General features: G+C 42.6%; 1 protein-coding gene and 1 non-coding gene across 8 annotated transcripts in view; both read right to left on the bottom strand.

The window, feature by feature from the left end:
• CFLAR (CASP8 and FADD like apoptosis regulator) overlaps positions 1 to 13,060 on the bottom strand; it is a 64,827-nt gene that overhangs the window by 26,929 nt on the left and 24,838 nt on the right. For all 7 annotated transcript variants that reach the window (XR_004027963.1, XR_004027962.1, XR_004027964.1 and 4 more), the window contains 3 exons: positions 7,377 to 7,431; positions 3,149 to 3,198; positions 2,366 to 2,447 (listed from right to left, as the gene is read on the bottom strand). Coding sequence is in view for 4 of the 7 variants with exons in the window: in XM_003253930.2 (XP_003253978.1) it covers positions 2,366 to 2,447; positions 3,149 to 3,198; positions 7,377 to 7,431 (187 nt within the window). In the remaining 3 variants the exon portion in view is untranslated. The remainder of the gene's footprint in view (positions 1 to 2,365; positions 2,448 to 3,148; positions 3,199 to 7,376; positions 7,432 to 13,060) is intronic.
• On the bottom strand, positions 11,465 to 11,527 carry LOC115832589. Its single transcript, XR_004028115.1, has one exon. It is a non-coding gene; the product is annotated as a U7 small nuclear RNA (small nuclear RNA).

The raw sequence follows: 13,060 nt of genomic DNA, 5'->3' as shown, positions 1-13,060 counted from the left end.
TGAAACCCTATCTCTACTAAAAATACAAAAAATTAGCCAGGCACGGTGGCGGGCGCCTGTAATCCTGGGAGGGATGTACTCGGGAGGCTGAGGCAGGAGAATTGTTGAACCCAGGAGGAAGGGGTTGCAGTGAGCCAAGATCGCACCATTGCCCTCCAGCGTGGGCAACAAGAGTGAGACTCTCTCTCAAGAAAGAAAAAAAAAAATTAAAAAAAAATAAAGAAGCCAGGGACATTGCCCAAGGTCATAAGCTAGAACATGGCATAGCCATGATTCAAACCCACTCTGTCATATTCCATTTCTCAACTCTGATCATGGTCCTATAATGCAGAAAAATTCGAATATACATTCAGCCCCTGCCCCCAAGAGGCCCACAACCCAGCAACAGATGCAAGCACAGACATTGAGTTTTAGCCAAAAAACTTAGTTTTTCAATTCACAGCAGGTCATGGCTTTTTTTTTTTTTATGATTCTCTCATACAACAGATATACGTACAACACCTGCTGATGAATGAAACAAAAAAACTGACCAAAACCAGAAGTACAGGACAATTACATAATCTCTTAAAACAGGAAGTGACTCATTAAGAAAATATTTTCTCATTCTTATATGAGTACTAATGGCTAAAAAGGAGAAGACACTTATCTTTCTCACATCTAACCAAAAATCGGACATGACCAAGCAGGATCATATCTGAAATCCTGGAAAATTTAGTATTATATTTGCTAATTTGACCTTCTCTTAGCCTCTCTTCCCATAAAACTCCTCATGGTAACATTTTAAGCGAGCCTAAAAGATAGTTCTGACTCATTTTAAGAGAATGTTGAGAAGCTCTAAAACTGGAAATACAATGATCGATCCTCTTAAGGAAGAGCTAAATAATTAAACAGAACGTCATTCCACTTATCTAGGCTCTTCTCATTCTCTTCTGATGCAGCACCAGTGATTCAGTTTGAGTCAGACATCCAAAAACAACTGAGCAAAAGAATCATCTCAGATCCAAGCAATGGTGACGCGCAGCTAGAAGAGACTGAGGCCAACGACCAAAGCAAAGGACAGCAGAACTGACTGACACATTGCTCAGAAAATATCCAAAGCTCTGTAAGTGAACACACATTTATTATGTCTTTAATGTTCCCAGGAAAGCTTTTGTCATCTAACTAGGTGAAATGATGGGGCATGTGATAATATTAAGCCAGAATGCCTTCCATTAATATTAATGCATCTCTGGGTTCCAGGACTCCTCCCTGCTACAGCATCCAAAAGAAAAGGCAAGACTAAGGCTCACCAACTAATGTAAATGATGTCTTTGTGCCAGAGACACTGTTACGTGTTCCCCAAATCCATTTCATTTTCCTCCTGACACACAGCGAGACTAATTTCTCCATGTCCACTACAGTTAGATGGAGCCGCATGACTGAGTTCTGACCAATCTAATGGGGTGGAAATTATGCATATTATCACTTTTAGGCCTGGTCCCTAAAATCTCTTGTGAGATCCTTCACACATTCTCTCTTCCCTTATCTGCTAGCCAGATGCAAAGGACTCTGCAGAAAACTCCAAGACCTCAGAAGATAATGGAGCCACTGAATGGCCACATGAACAAAGCTCCCCCAGCCCGATCCACAGTAGCTTGTGACATGAATGAGAAACAAGTCTCTATTGTGTTGAAACACATACTCATTTTTTTTTCTTTTTTTGAGACAGGGTCTTGCTCTGTCACCCACGCTGGAGTACAGTGGCACCATCTTGGCTCACTGTAGCCTTGACCTCCTTGGGCTCAAGTGATCCTCCTGCTTCAGCCTCCTGTGTAGCTGGGACTACAGGTGTGCACCACCACACCAGCTAATTTTTTTTTTTTTTTTTTGAGACAGAATCTTGCTCTGTCACCCAGGCTGGAGTGCAGTGGCACGATCTCGGCTCACTGCAAGCTCTGCCTCCCAGGTTCAAGCAATTCTTCTGCCTCAGCCTCCCAAGTAGCTGGGACTACAGGCACCCACCACCATGCCCAGCTAATTTTTGTATTTTTAGTAGAGACGAGGTTTCACCATATTGGCCAGGCAGGTCTTGAACTCCTGACCTCATGATCCGCCCACCTCCACCTCCCAAAGTGCTGGGATTACAGGTGTGAGCCACTGTGCCCGGCCCACACCAGCTAATTTTTAACTGGGCTCAAGTGATCCTCCCATTTCAGCCTCACAAAGTGCTGGAATTCCAGGCATGAGCCACCGCACCCAGCCTGAAGCACAGATTCTTGAACTGGTTAGTCATGGCAGTTGGTGCTGATCACTCTAATGAATACAGCTTGCCTTTGCCATGATCTCAATCTGGGGGCACCAGTTAATCTGCAGCTTCCACACCTACCTGTCTCGTTGCCAACGCAATCGATTATCAGGCATATTCCTAGGGGCTTGCTCTTCATCTTGTATCTCTCTTCAGGTATGCTCTGGAAAGGAAGGCAAGAATTGCTACAGACTCTGGATATTGCTCTGTTTCTATAAGGTCCCACCCATATACCATCTCTTCCTTTGGATTTCCTTTGGCAGGTGAGTCACTCAACAGACACAGCCTGAAGTTTCCCATTATGGCAAATGTTTCCCATTAATATCAAATTTTTCCTCTATTAGGGTAATATGCTTAAGATAAATTATTTTAATTTTTATTTAATTTTAATGAAAATCCCAGTCTCTTTATTGGCTTTGTGGAATAAAGATAATTTGAAAGAGAGAGAAAACATGAGTCATTTGTCTCCACAGTAACCTGAAGTTATATAAGTGGCATGTTCCCAAGTACAAAGGGAGCCCTTCTATTGCTTCCGCTTACAAAGAGGTGTCAACCTAAGAAAAAGCCAGAACAAGTCAAAGTTCAGGGAAGTATCACTGCTGACTAATATGTTCAGCAGTCACAGAGTTGAGATGAGGAGTGCTACTTTGGAACTTCCCTGCATTCCAAAGTTCACTAATGCAATCCACTTTAACATCTTTCTCTTTGTTATTCAGGGTTCCCTTGTATGGAAGTTCTCAGGAGAACAACACTCTCAGAGTCCCATTGTCTCAAAGAATTCTTAATGGACAGATATTTTTAAAGAAGTTAGGGTTATCCACAGCTATGTACATATAATACCAAATCAGATCATTTATTCTGTACCTGAGGCAAAAAAGCTTCTGATTCCTGAATGGATTTCTTCACTGGTTCTTCTAGGGGATGAGAGAGAGAAACCATTTACAAAGCTGAAGGAGAGCTAAGTCCACCCCCACAGTGGCTGAGTTTCTTTGTATCACAACTGTTCTCTCTTCCTATTTTCTTCAATTATCTCTTCCTTCCCCAGCTATACTTGGCCCCAAGGTTCCAACCTCACATTGAAGAAAGTGACATAAGAAAACATAAGTCCCAGTGCTATCAGGGGCTATCTGGAAAAGCTGCTTAAACAGCAAGTGAAAGAAGGCTCTCCCTTACCCTGTTCTAGGTGAGGAACAGGTGGCTGGTGAGTTTTTAACTTGATAGGAGAATCTAATAACCTCACCACCCAACAATACTGATAGCTTTCCTATATGTGCTGAAACTGTTGACAATACCTAAAGGGAACAGCCTTAGAGAGTGCAGAGCAGGGAAAGTTTACATGTGTTTGCTAGTTATAAAACAGATGGCACTGTTTTCATAGTCCAGTGATCCTGGGAGATCATAAAATAAAATGTCAATGGCAAGACAGTGACAATGGGGGCAGTGAGCCTGGCAAATGGAGATGAGCCTAAAGCTAATTTGCTAGAAAAAAATGACTTGATTAGGTCAGGGAGGTGGAAGAACAACCATTTTTCAGCCGAGATTGTGCCACTGCACTCCAACCTGGGCAACAGAGTGAGACTCTGTCTCCAAAAAAAAGAAAAAAATTAAAAAAAGATACACAGGATATATTAAGTGAAAAATGGATTATTAAATAATATGTATAATATTGATTCTGTGTACTTAAAATATATATTTGTGTACATATACTTATACATGTATTAATATATGCTTAAATATAAAAGAATCTGGAGGCATAAAAATCAAACATTAATAGCAGCTATCTCTGATACTTGAAAGAGAAAATTTCATTTTATATTTTTTGTATTTTAGCAATTATATATTAACAGAACAAACAAACAAAGAAAACCCACAAAATAGGCCGGGCGCGGTGGCTCACGCTTGTAATCCCAGCACTTTGGGAGGCCGAGGCGGGCGGATCACGAGGTCAGGAGATCGAGACCACGGTGAAACCCCGTCTCTACTAAAAATACAAAAAAATTAGCCGGGCGTGGTGGCGGGCGCCTGTAGTCCCAGCTACTCGGAGAGGCTGAGGCAGGAGAATGGCGTGAACCCGGGAGGCGGAGCTTGCAGTGAGCCAAGATCGCGCCACTGCACTCCAGCCTGGGCGACAGAGCGAGACTCCGTCTCAAAAAAAAAAAAAAAAAAAAAAAGAAAACCCACAAAATAATCTATGTGATGTATCTATCTCAGTTTAAGGCATTTAGCAAGAACTTATTAAATTGAAGTTATCACCATCCTCATCAAATTCAATGATGGCTGAACAGTTCAAATCTATTTGGAAGTCCAAATTAATATAAATATTTGGTTTATTATTATTTATTTATTTATTTAGATGGAGTCTCACTCTGTCACCCAGACTGGAGTGCAATGGCACGATCTCAGCTCACTGCAACCTCCGCCTCCTGGATTGAAGCGATTCTCCTGTCTCAGCCTCCTGAGTAGCTGGAATTACAGGTGTGTGCCACCACACCTGGCTAATTTTTATATTTTCAGTAGAGACGGGGTTTCACCATGTTGGTCAGGCTGGTCTTGAACTCCTGACCTCGTGATCCGCCCGTCTCGGCCTCCCAGAGTGCTGGGATTACAGGTGCTAGCCACCATGCTTGGCCAACTATTTTAAACTTCTATTGGCCGGGCGCCGTGGCTCACGCTTGTAATCCCAGCACTTTGGGAGTCCGAGGCAGGCGGATCACGAGGTCAGGAGATCGAGACCACGGTGAAACCCCATCTCTACTAAAAAATACAAAAAATTAGCCGGGCGTGGTGGCGGGCGCCTGTAGTCCCAGCAACTTGGAAAGGCTGAGGCAGGAGAATGGCGTGAACCCGGGAGGCGGAGCTTGCAGTGAGCCGAGATTGCGCCACTGCACTCCAGCCTGGGCGACAGAGCGAGACTCCGTCTCAAAAAAAATAATAATAAATAAAATAAAATAAAATAAACTTCTATTAAATTAAGCCCAAGTTATTAGAAAGCTTTCTTGCGGGGGGCAGGGTCTTGCTCTGTCACCCAGGCTAAAATGCAGTGGCAAGATCTTGGCTCACTGGCACCCTCCACCTCCCAGGTTCAAGCAATTCTCCTGCCTCAGCCTCCCGAGTATCTGGGACTGCAGGTGTGCACCACCACGACCGGATAATTTTTGTATTTTTAGTAGAGACAGGGTTTCACCATGTTGCCCAGGTTGGTCTCGAACTCCTGACCTCAGGTGATGCACCCACCTCGACCTCCCCAAGTGCTGGGACTACAGGCATGAGCTACCATGCCCAGCCCAGAAACCTTTTTCTTTTATTGGCAAATAAACCAATTCTAAGCAAGAACAAGTAAGCAGCTCTCCTAACAGGATCATAGGGATATTTGGATTCTCACTTACCTCATCTGTACAATTATGACCAAGGATAAAACTGCCATCAGGGAACAAATGGAAAGAGCACCAATTGTTTTTAATTCCTATGCAAATCTACTAGGTCTCCTATTTTCCCTTTAAACAGCCTTTGGAATACTAATTCTCATCACCTCACCAGTGTTTTAAGAAACATGCTATCATTTCAGGAATTAATTCGCTTCTCAGTAGTTTTTGCTGGAGAGCACAATATTAGGTAGAGAATGACAGACATGAGCTACACCATCTGACTAATCCGGGCAAAATAAGTTTCCAGGTGCACACAGCACAAAGACTGAGTCGTAAGATATCCGTAAGGGGACTGCCACACAAAGAGGGCTTCTATTAGGCCACTGCCCTACTCAAAACATTCATGATGTCCCACCACACACAGGACAGATTCCAAGCCTCTTGGATAAGACTGAAGCCCTCCATCACAGCCCATCAATCCGTTTCCTGGAGTTCGGAACCACAGCCATGTGCCTCATCAGTATAAAACTGAGTCTCAGCTCTCACTTCAAGGAGGACTCAAGACAAGCAAAAGTAGTAAACTTTTGCTGGGTGCAGTGGCTCACGCCTGTAATCCCAGCACTTTGGGAGGCCAAGGCGGGTGGATTACTTGAGGTCAGCAGTTTGAGACCAGCCTGACCAACATGATGAAATGTTGTCTGTACTAAAAATACAAAAATTAGGCTGGGCGCCATGGCTCATCCCTGTAATCCCAGCACTTTGGGAGGCTGAGGTGGGTGGATCACCTGAGGTCAGAAGTTTGAGACCAGTCTGGGCAACAGAATGAAACCCCATCTCTACTAAAAATACAAAAATGAATTGGGTGTGGTGGCGCAAGCCTGTAATCCCAGCTACTCAGGAGGCTGAGGCATAAGAATCACCTGAACCCAGGAGACGGAGGTTGCAGTGAGCCGAGATTGCACCACTGCACGCCGCCAGCCTGGGTGACAGAATGAGACTCTGTCTCAAAAAAAAAAAAAAAAAATTAGTTGGGTGTGGTGATGCGTGCCTTTAATCCCAGCTACTCAGAAGGCTGAGGCATGAGAATTACTTGAATTCAGGAGGTGGAGGCTGTAGTGAGCCGAGAGTGCACCACTGCACTCCAACTTGGGTGACAGAGTGAGACTCTGTCTCAAAAAAAAAAAAAAAAAAAAAAAAAAGAAGTAATCTTTTAAAAAATGATGTATGGGATCAAGTGCTAATGTTTTAAGAGAGAAAACAGCTCATGTGGGTTGAAATGACCCATCTCTAAATTGCACATTTTCTTTCTTAGGATACATCTGTAGAGTATCCAGATTTATTAAATAGGCTGTAAGACAAGAACTTAATTTACTGTTCCTCTTCCCGCTGCTAGATATTTGGTTTAACATGGTTCATTATCATGGTTGGATGAATTACATGGCCCAGTTAGAGCTCCATTCCATTTCAGTTATAAACGTCACATCTCTTAAAATACAGCCAAGATGATGAAACTGATGGAGTACGATGGTGTTCAAACTTAGATAAGCTGATTCAATAGACAACTAGAAATGCCAATGAGTCTGTCATAAGAGTTTAACCAGTTTTTATTTTGGGAGCTTACTTAGATTATGTAGACAAAGGAAATGACCAACTCTAAAAATGCAATATTTGTACTAGAATTATCAAGCATTTATAAATAATGAATATTAAAAAAAAGGTGGTCTTACGTTGAGTGCCAAGCTGTTCCTTAAGTCTTTGTTCTTTACTTCTCCCATTATGGAGCTTCAAATACAAAGAATAAGGTCATACTTCCTGTTAGTTATTTCAGAGGTACACTATACATCACACCTCTTTAAATGTCTCAATAGGATTCTTAACTCAGGAAAAAAATAAAAATATCATCCCGACAGTTAAATTATCTAAAGAATAGCAAGAGCTGTTAACTTCATAAATCCCATACCATATTACCAAAGAACAGGGAAATTCTGCTTTTAAAAGACAAAAATAGACCGGGAGCGGTGGCTGATGCCTGTAATCCCAACACCTTGGGATGCCAAGGTGGGTGGGTCATCTAAGGCCAGGAGTTCCAGACCAGCCTGGCCAACATGGTAAAACCCCATCTCTACTAAAAATACAAAAATTTGCTGGGCATGGTGGCGTGCCCCTGTAATCCCAGCTTCTCAGGAGGTTGAGGCAAGAGAATCGCTTGAACCTGAGAGGCAGAGGTTGCAGTGAGCTGAGATGGTGCCATTGCACTCCAGCCTGGGCGACAAGAGTGAAAAGTGAAACTGTCACAAAAATTTTAAAAAATGAAAATAAAAATATGCTAAGCTAGCATATTAGAATGTTTCAAAACAGCCCAGTAAAATCTGATGTTACAGTATAGTATAGTTGCTAGCATAGCTCCAGGTTAGGATAAGCTGTTAGAACATGAGATTGACATTCCACCTGTTTCTTCAACACAGGGGCAAAGTACAGCAAGGTTAAGAGTCAGATTTCTAGGCCAGACAGACCTGGCTAGGAATCCTAATTCTGCCACTTATTAGCTATGTAACCTTATGCAAGTTATTTAACTTCTGTATGTGTGTTTCTTCATATGCTAAATGAGGATAATAATAATAGATACCTTACAGATTTTGTACGAAGATTAAATGCACACAAAGCACTCAGCACAGTGCCAAGCACATGGAAGTACATAATAAATGTCCAGTTATTGCTTTTCTATCATTGCCTAGCTACACATAAGCAACATATGGTCCTGATTCTTGATAATCAAATATTCTTGATAAACCACTTCTGAGGGCTAGAGTAAGAGTAATCAGAGAATGAAAGATTAAACTGACCCTTTCTCTTCTCAGATGACAGGTCCTATGTAAGATACACATACCACATGCTGTCAACCCATTTGAGACACTCAGCTTTCAAATGATAGTTCTTCTCTGAAGCTAACCTAGCCAAAAGAGAGAAGTACACTATCCGTTAAGCTGTGTCAGTAGGTAAGTCTGTGTGTCTAAATTAAAAACATGTAAGTTGCCTTTTTCACTAATAATTAGTAACTTAGCCAGAGGCTGATCATATCAGATAGAAATTGGCCCCGTGCATAGATGTGTATTCACTTTTACATTACATACCATTAGAGAGAGGTAGCATATCAAATCAAAGATGGATTTTAAAAGCATTGTATTGTAGCCATATAATTTTTACATTCTTTTTTTTTTTTTTTTTTTTTTTTTGAGACAGAGTCTCACTCTGTCGCCCAGGCTGGAGTGCAGTGGCGCCTGCAACCTCTGCCGCCCGGGTTCCAGTGATTCTCCTGCCTCAGCCTCCAGAGTAGCTGGGATTATAGGTGCCTGCCACTGCGCCTGGTTAATTTTTGTAGTTTTAGTAGAGACATGGTTTCACCATCTTGGCCAGGCTGGTCTTGAACTCCTGACCTCGTGATCCACCTGCCTCAGCCTCCCAAAGTGCTGGGATTACAGGTGTGAGCCACCGTGCCCAGCCATAATTTTTTAATTCTATAATATCTTGTGGTACCCTGTGGCATTTAATCATACAGTAATTTTTAAAGCACTTCTGCAGCCTCATATGAATTAACTTCTAGGTATTCGGCTCGTAAACCTTTTAAGAAAGTCACTGCATCCATATGCCATAGTGCCTGCTTACTAAATGAATGAATGAATAATCAGGGTCACTTTTTTCTTTTTTGCGACAGAGTTTCACTCTTGTTGCCCAGACTGGAGTGCAATGGCACAATCTTGGCTCACGACAACCTCCGCCTCTCAGGTTCAAGTGATTCTCCTGCCTCAGCCTCGCAAGTAGCTGGATTACAGGCTTGCACCACCACACCCGGAAAATTTTGTATTTTTAGTAGAGACAGGGTTTCTCCATGTTGGTCTCAAACTCCCAACCTCAGGTGATCCGCCTGCCTTGGCCTCCCATCGTGCTGGGATTACAGGTGTGAGCCACCACGCCTGGCCTTACGGTCACATATTAAATATAGAAAATTTAAGGAGAAACTAATATGCAAAGCATATGGGCTCACAACAGGCTACATAGCAATGAATATGCTTCATTTACAAAATAGAAACACAATAGTAAAAATACAGCAGGTTTTTAACTAAGAATGACAATATAATTTATATTAGACAGACAATAGCAGAGAAAGCTCAGAAAACCTGGATCTGAATCCTAAATCTGCTTTTTCTCATTATTTGGTATTACAGAGACTCAGAAGGACAAAACAAAGCACATTTCATTCTTTTAAAAAATGTATGCTAGGCCGGGCGCGGTGGCTCACGCCTGTAATCCCAGCACTTTGGGAGGCCGAGGCGGGTGGATCACGAGGTCAGGAGATCGAGACTATCTTGGTTAACACGGTGAAACCCCGTCTCTACTAAAAATAGAAAAAATTAGCCGGGCGCAGTGGCGGGCGCCTGTAGTCCCAGCTACTAGGGAGGCTGAGGCAGGAGAATGGCGTGAACCCGGGAGGCGGAGCTTGCAGTGAGCCGAGATCGCGCCACTGCACTCTAACCTGGGCGAAAGAGCAAGACTCCGTCTCAAAAAAAAAAAAAAAAAAAAAAGTATGTAGGGCCGGGCGCGGTGGCTCACGCTTGTAATCCCAGCACTTTGGGAGGCCGAGGCGGGCGGATCACGAGGTCAGGAAATCGAGACCATGGTGAAACCCCGTCTCTACTAAAAATACAAAAAATTAGCCGGGCGTGGTGGCGGGCACCTGTAGTCCCAGCTACTCGGAGAGGCTGAGGCAGGAGAATGGTGTGAACCCGGAAGGCGGAGCTTGCAGTGAGATTGCGCCACTGCACTCTAGCCTGGGCGACAGAGCGAGACTCCGTCTCAAAAAAAAAAAAAAAAATGTATGCTAGGCCAAGTGCAGTGGCTCATGCCTGTAATCCCAGCACTTTGTGAGGTTGAGGCGGGCAGATCACCTGAGGTCGGGAGTTCAAGACCAGCCTGACCAACATGGAGAAACCCCATCTCTACTAAAAATACAAAATGACCTGGGCGTGGTGGCACATGCCTGTAATCACAGCTACTTGGGAGGCTGAGGTGGGAGAATCGCTTGAACCCGGGAGGCAGAGGTTGAGGTGAGCCGAGATCGCACCACTGCACTCCAGCTTGGGAAACAAGAACGAAACTCCATCTCAAAAAAACAAAAAGTATGCTCTAAGCTATGGTATGACAAGTATATAGTTTACTATATACATCACAGTGCAGTGAAAGGAGTATGGACTGCGCCCAGCTCTGCTAGTAGTTGGAAGTAGACAATCAGTTAATGTTCTTTAGGGCTGTTTCCTTATTTTGTTCATTAAGGGAGTTGGATAATATAATCCGTAAATCCATTTTAGCTCTGAAATTGCATTGTTCAGTAGTGTCTCTTACAGACATATTCTCCAAGAAACCATTTATATTACAAGAGTGGTTAATGTTTTCATTACATATTTTAACAAAAGCATTTATATATATATATATTTTTTTTTTTTTCTTTTAGAGACAAGGTCTCACTCTGTCACTGGGGCTGGAGTGCAGTGGCACACTCACACCTCACTGCAGCCTCAACCTCCCAGGCTCAAGCAATTTCTCCCACCTCAGCCTCCCAAGTAGCTGAGACTAAAGGCACACCATCATGCCCAGCTAATTTTTGTATTTTTTGTAGAAATGGGGTTTTGACATATTGCCCAGGTTTGTCTCAAACTCCTGGGCTCAAGCGATCCGCCTGCCTCGGCCTCCCAAAGTGCTGGGATTACAGGCATGAGCCACCACACTCAGCCAAAAGCGTTTTTTTTCCTTCTTTTTTTTTAGGGGCTTTCTGGCAAAAACTGAAAAGCCTGCTAGACAAATTCTAAAAGAGCTGTTAACACTGCCAAAAGCATTTCTAATTTAACCATGAAATTGTACTCAGGTCTAAGTCCTCACTATAAACTCCACATATCTTTATATGAACATGAGGATAAGATTACACCAAGATTTAACTTCTCAAGATAAATGATTAACTAAAGAACAATTCCAATACCTTGTACTAAGTACCACGAACACAACCATAAGTGACTATATGATACTTATGCTCATGAACACCCTCAAAAATCTTTTGTTTCATCACTCAATAACAAAATAACTTTTGCTGAAATCATTAAAATTAGCTCAGTAAAAAAGCAAATGCACGAAGAAGTACAAGGATATTTATTTTATAGCATTATTAGTAGTAACAAAAGATTGGAAAGCATCTAAACATACAGCAACAAGAAAGGGCTAAATACATTATAACACATTTAGAAAATGAAATGATTTAGACGGGGCGCGGTGGCTCACGCTTGTAATCCCAGCACTTTGGGAGGCCGAGGCAGGAGGCGGGCGGATCACAAGGTCAGGAGATCGAGACCACGGTGAAACCCCGTCTCTACTAAAAATACAAAAAAATTAGCCGGGCATGGTGGCGGGCGCCTGTAGTCCCAGCTACTCGGAGAGGCTGAGGCAGGAGAATGGCGTGAACCCGGAAGGCGGAGCTTGCAGTGAGATTGCGCCACTGCACTCTAGCCTGGGCGACAGAGCGAGACTCCGTCTCAAAAAAAAAAAAAAAAAGAAAAGAAAATGATTTAATCATTCAAAATAATGATTAAGTAGAGGCAGTTCCACGTTAATCATATGGAACAATTTCCAAGAATTTTCAGGTCAGGACAATGGGCATAGGGTGCTATCATTTGTAGAAGAGAAAAAAGCAAAAATGAAATATATGTGTAGACTATCTCTGGATAGTTACAGAATGAACTAGTTCACAACAGCTGCCTTTAGGAAAAATAATTGGAGGTCAGTATTACAGGGGTAGGAAGAAAACATTATTTTTTGAGACAGAGTTTTGCTCTTGTCACCCAGGCAATGGTGCGATTTGGCTACTGCAACCTCCGCCTCCTTGGTTCATGCAATTCTCCTGCCTCAGCCTCCCAAGTAGCTGGGATTACAGGTGCCTGCCACCATACCTGGCTAATTTTTGTATTTTTAGTAGAGATGGAGTTTCACCATGTTGGCCAGGCCAGTCTCGAACTCCTGACCTCAGGTGATCCTTCTGGCTCGGCCTCCCAAAGTGCTGGGATTACATGCGTAAGCCACTGCACCCAGGTGAAAAAATACTTTTAAAACCTCTTGTAGTACATTTAAAATTTTTTTCCACTGGCATGGTGCATCTATTTTTATTTTTAAAGTTACATTTTCTTAAGTTACAATTGCAAGTGAATAAATGAACAGTGAAAAAAATGTCCAATTGTCCACCAACTGTATATATATATATATATATATACAGATACAGATCCAAACCCACATAAAAAAAGAGTCTAGAAGGAAATATACCAAAATATTAACAGTAGTTATCTTTGGGTAGTGGAATATAGGTGATTTATTTTAT

This window comes from Nomascus leucogenys, chromosome 22a (assembly GCF_006542625.1).
Source record: "Nomascus leucogenys isolate Asia chromosome 22a, Asia_NLE_v1, whole genome shotgun sequence".
NCBI lineage: Eukaryota > Metazoa > Chordata > Mammalia > Primates > Hylobatidae > Nomascus > Nomascus leucogenys.
The sequence above is the reverse complement of the archived record's forward strand: the minus strand, read 5'-3'. Positions and strand labels throughout refer to the sequence as shown.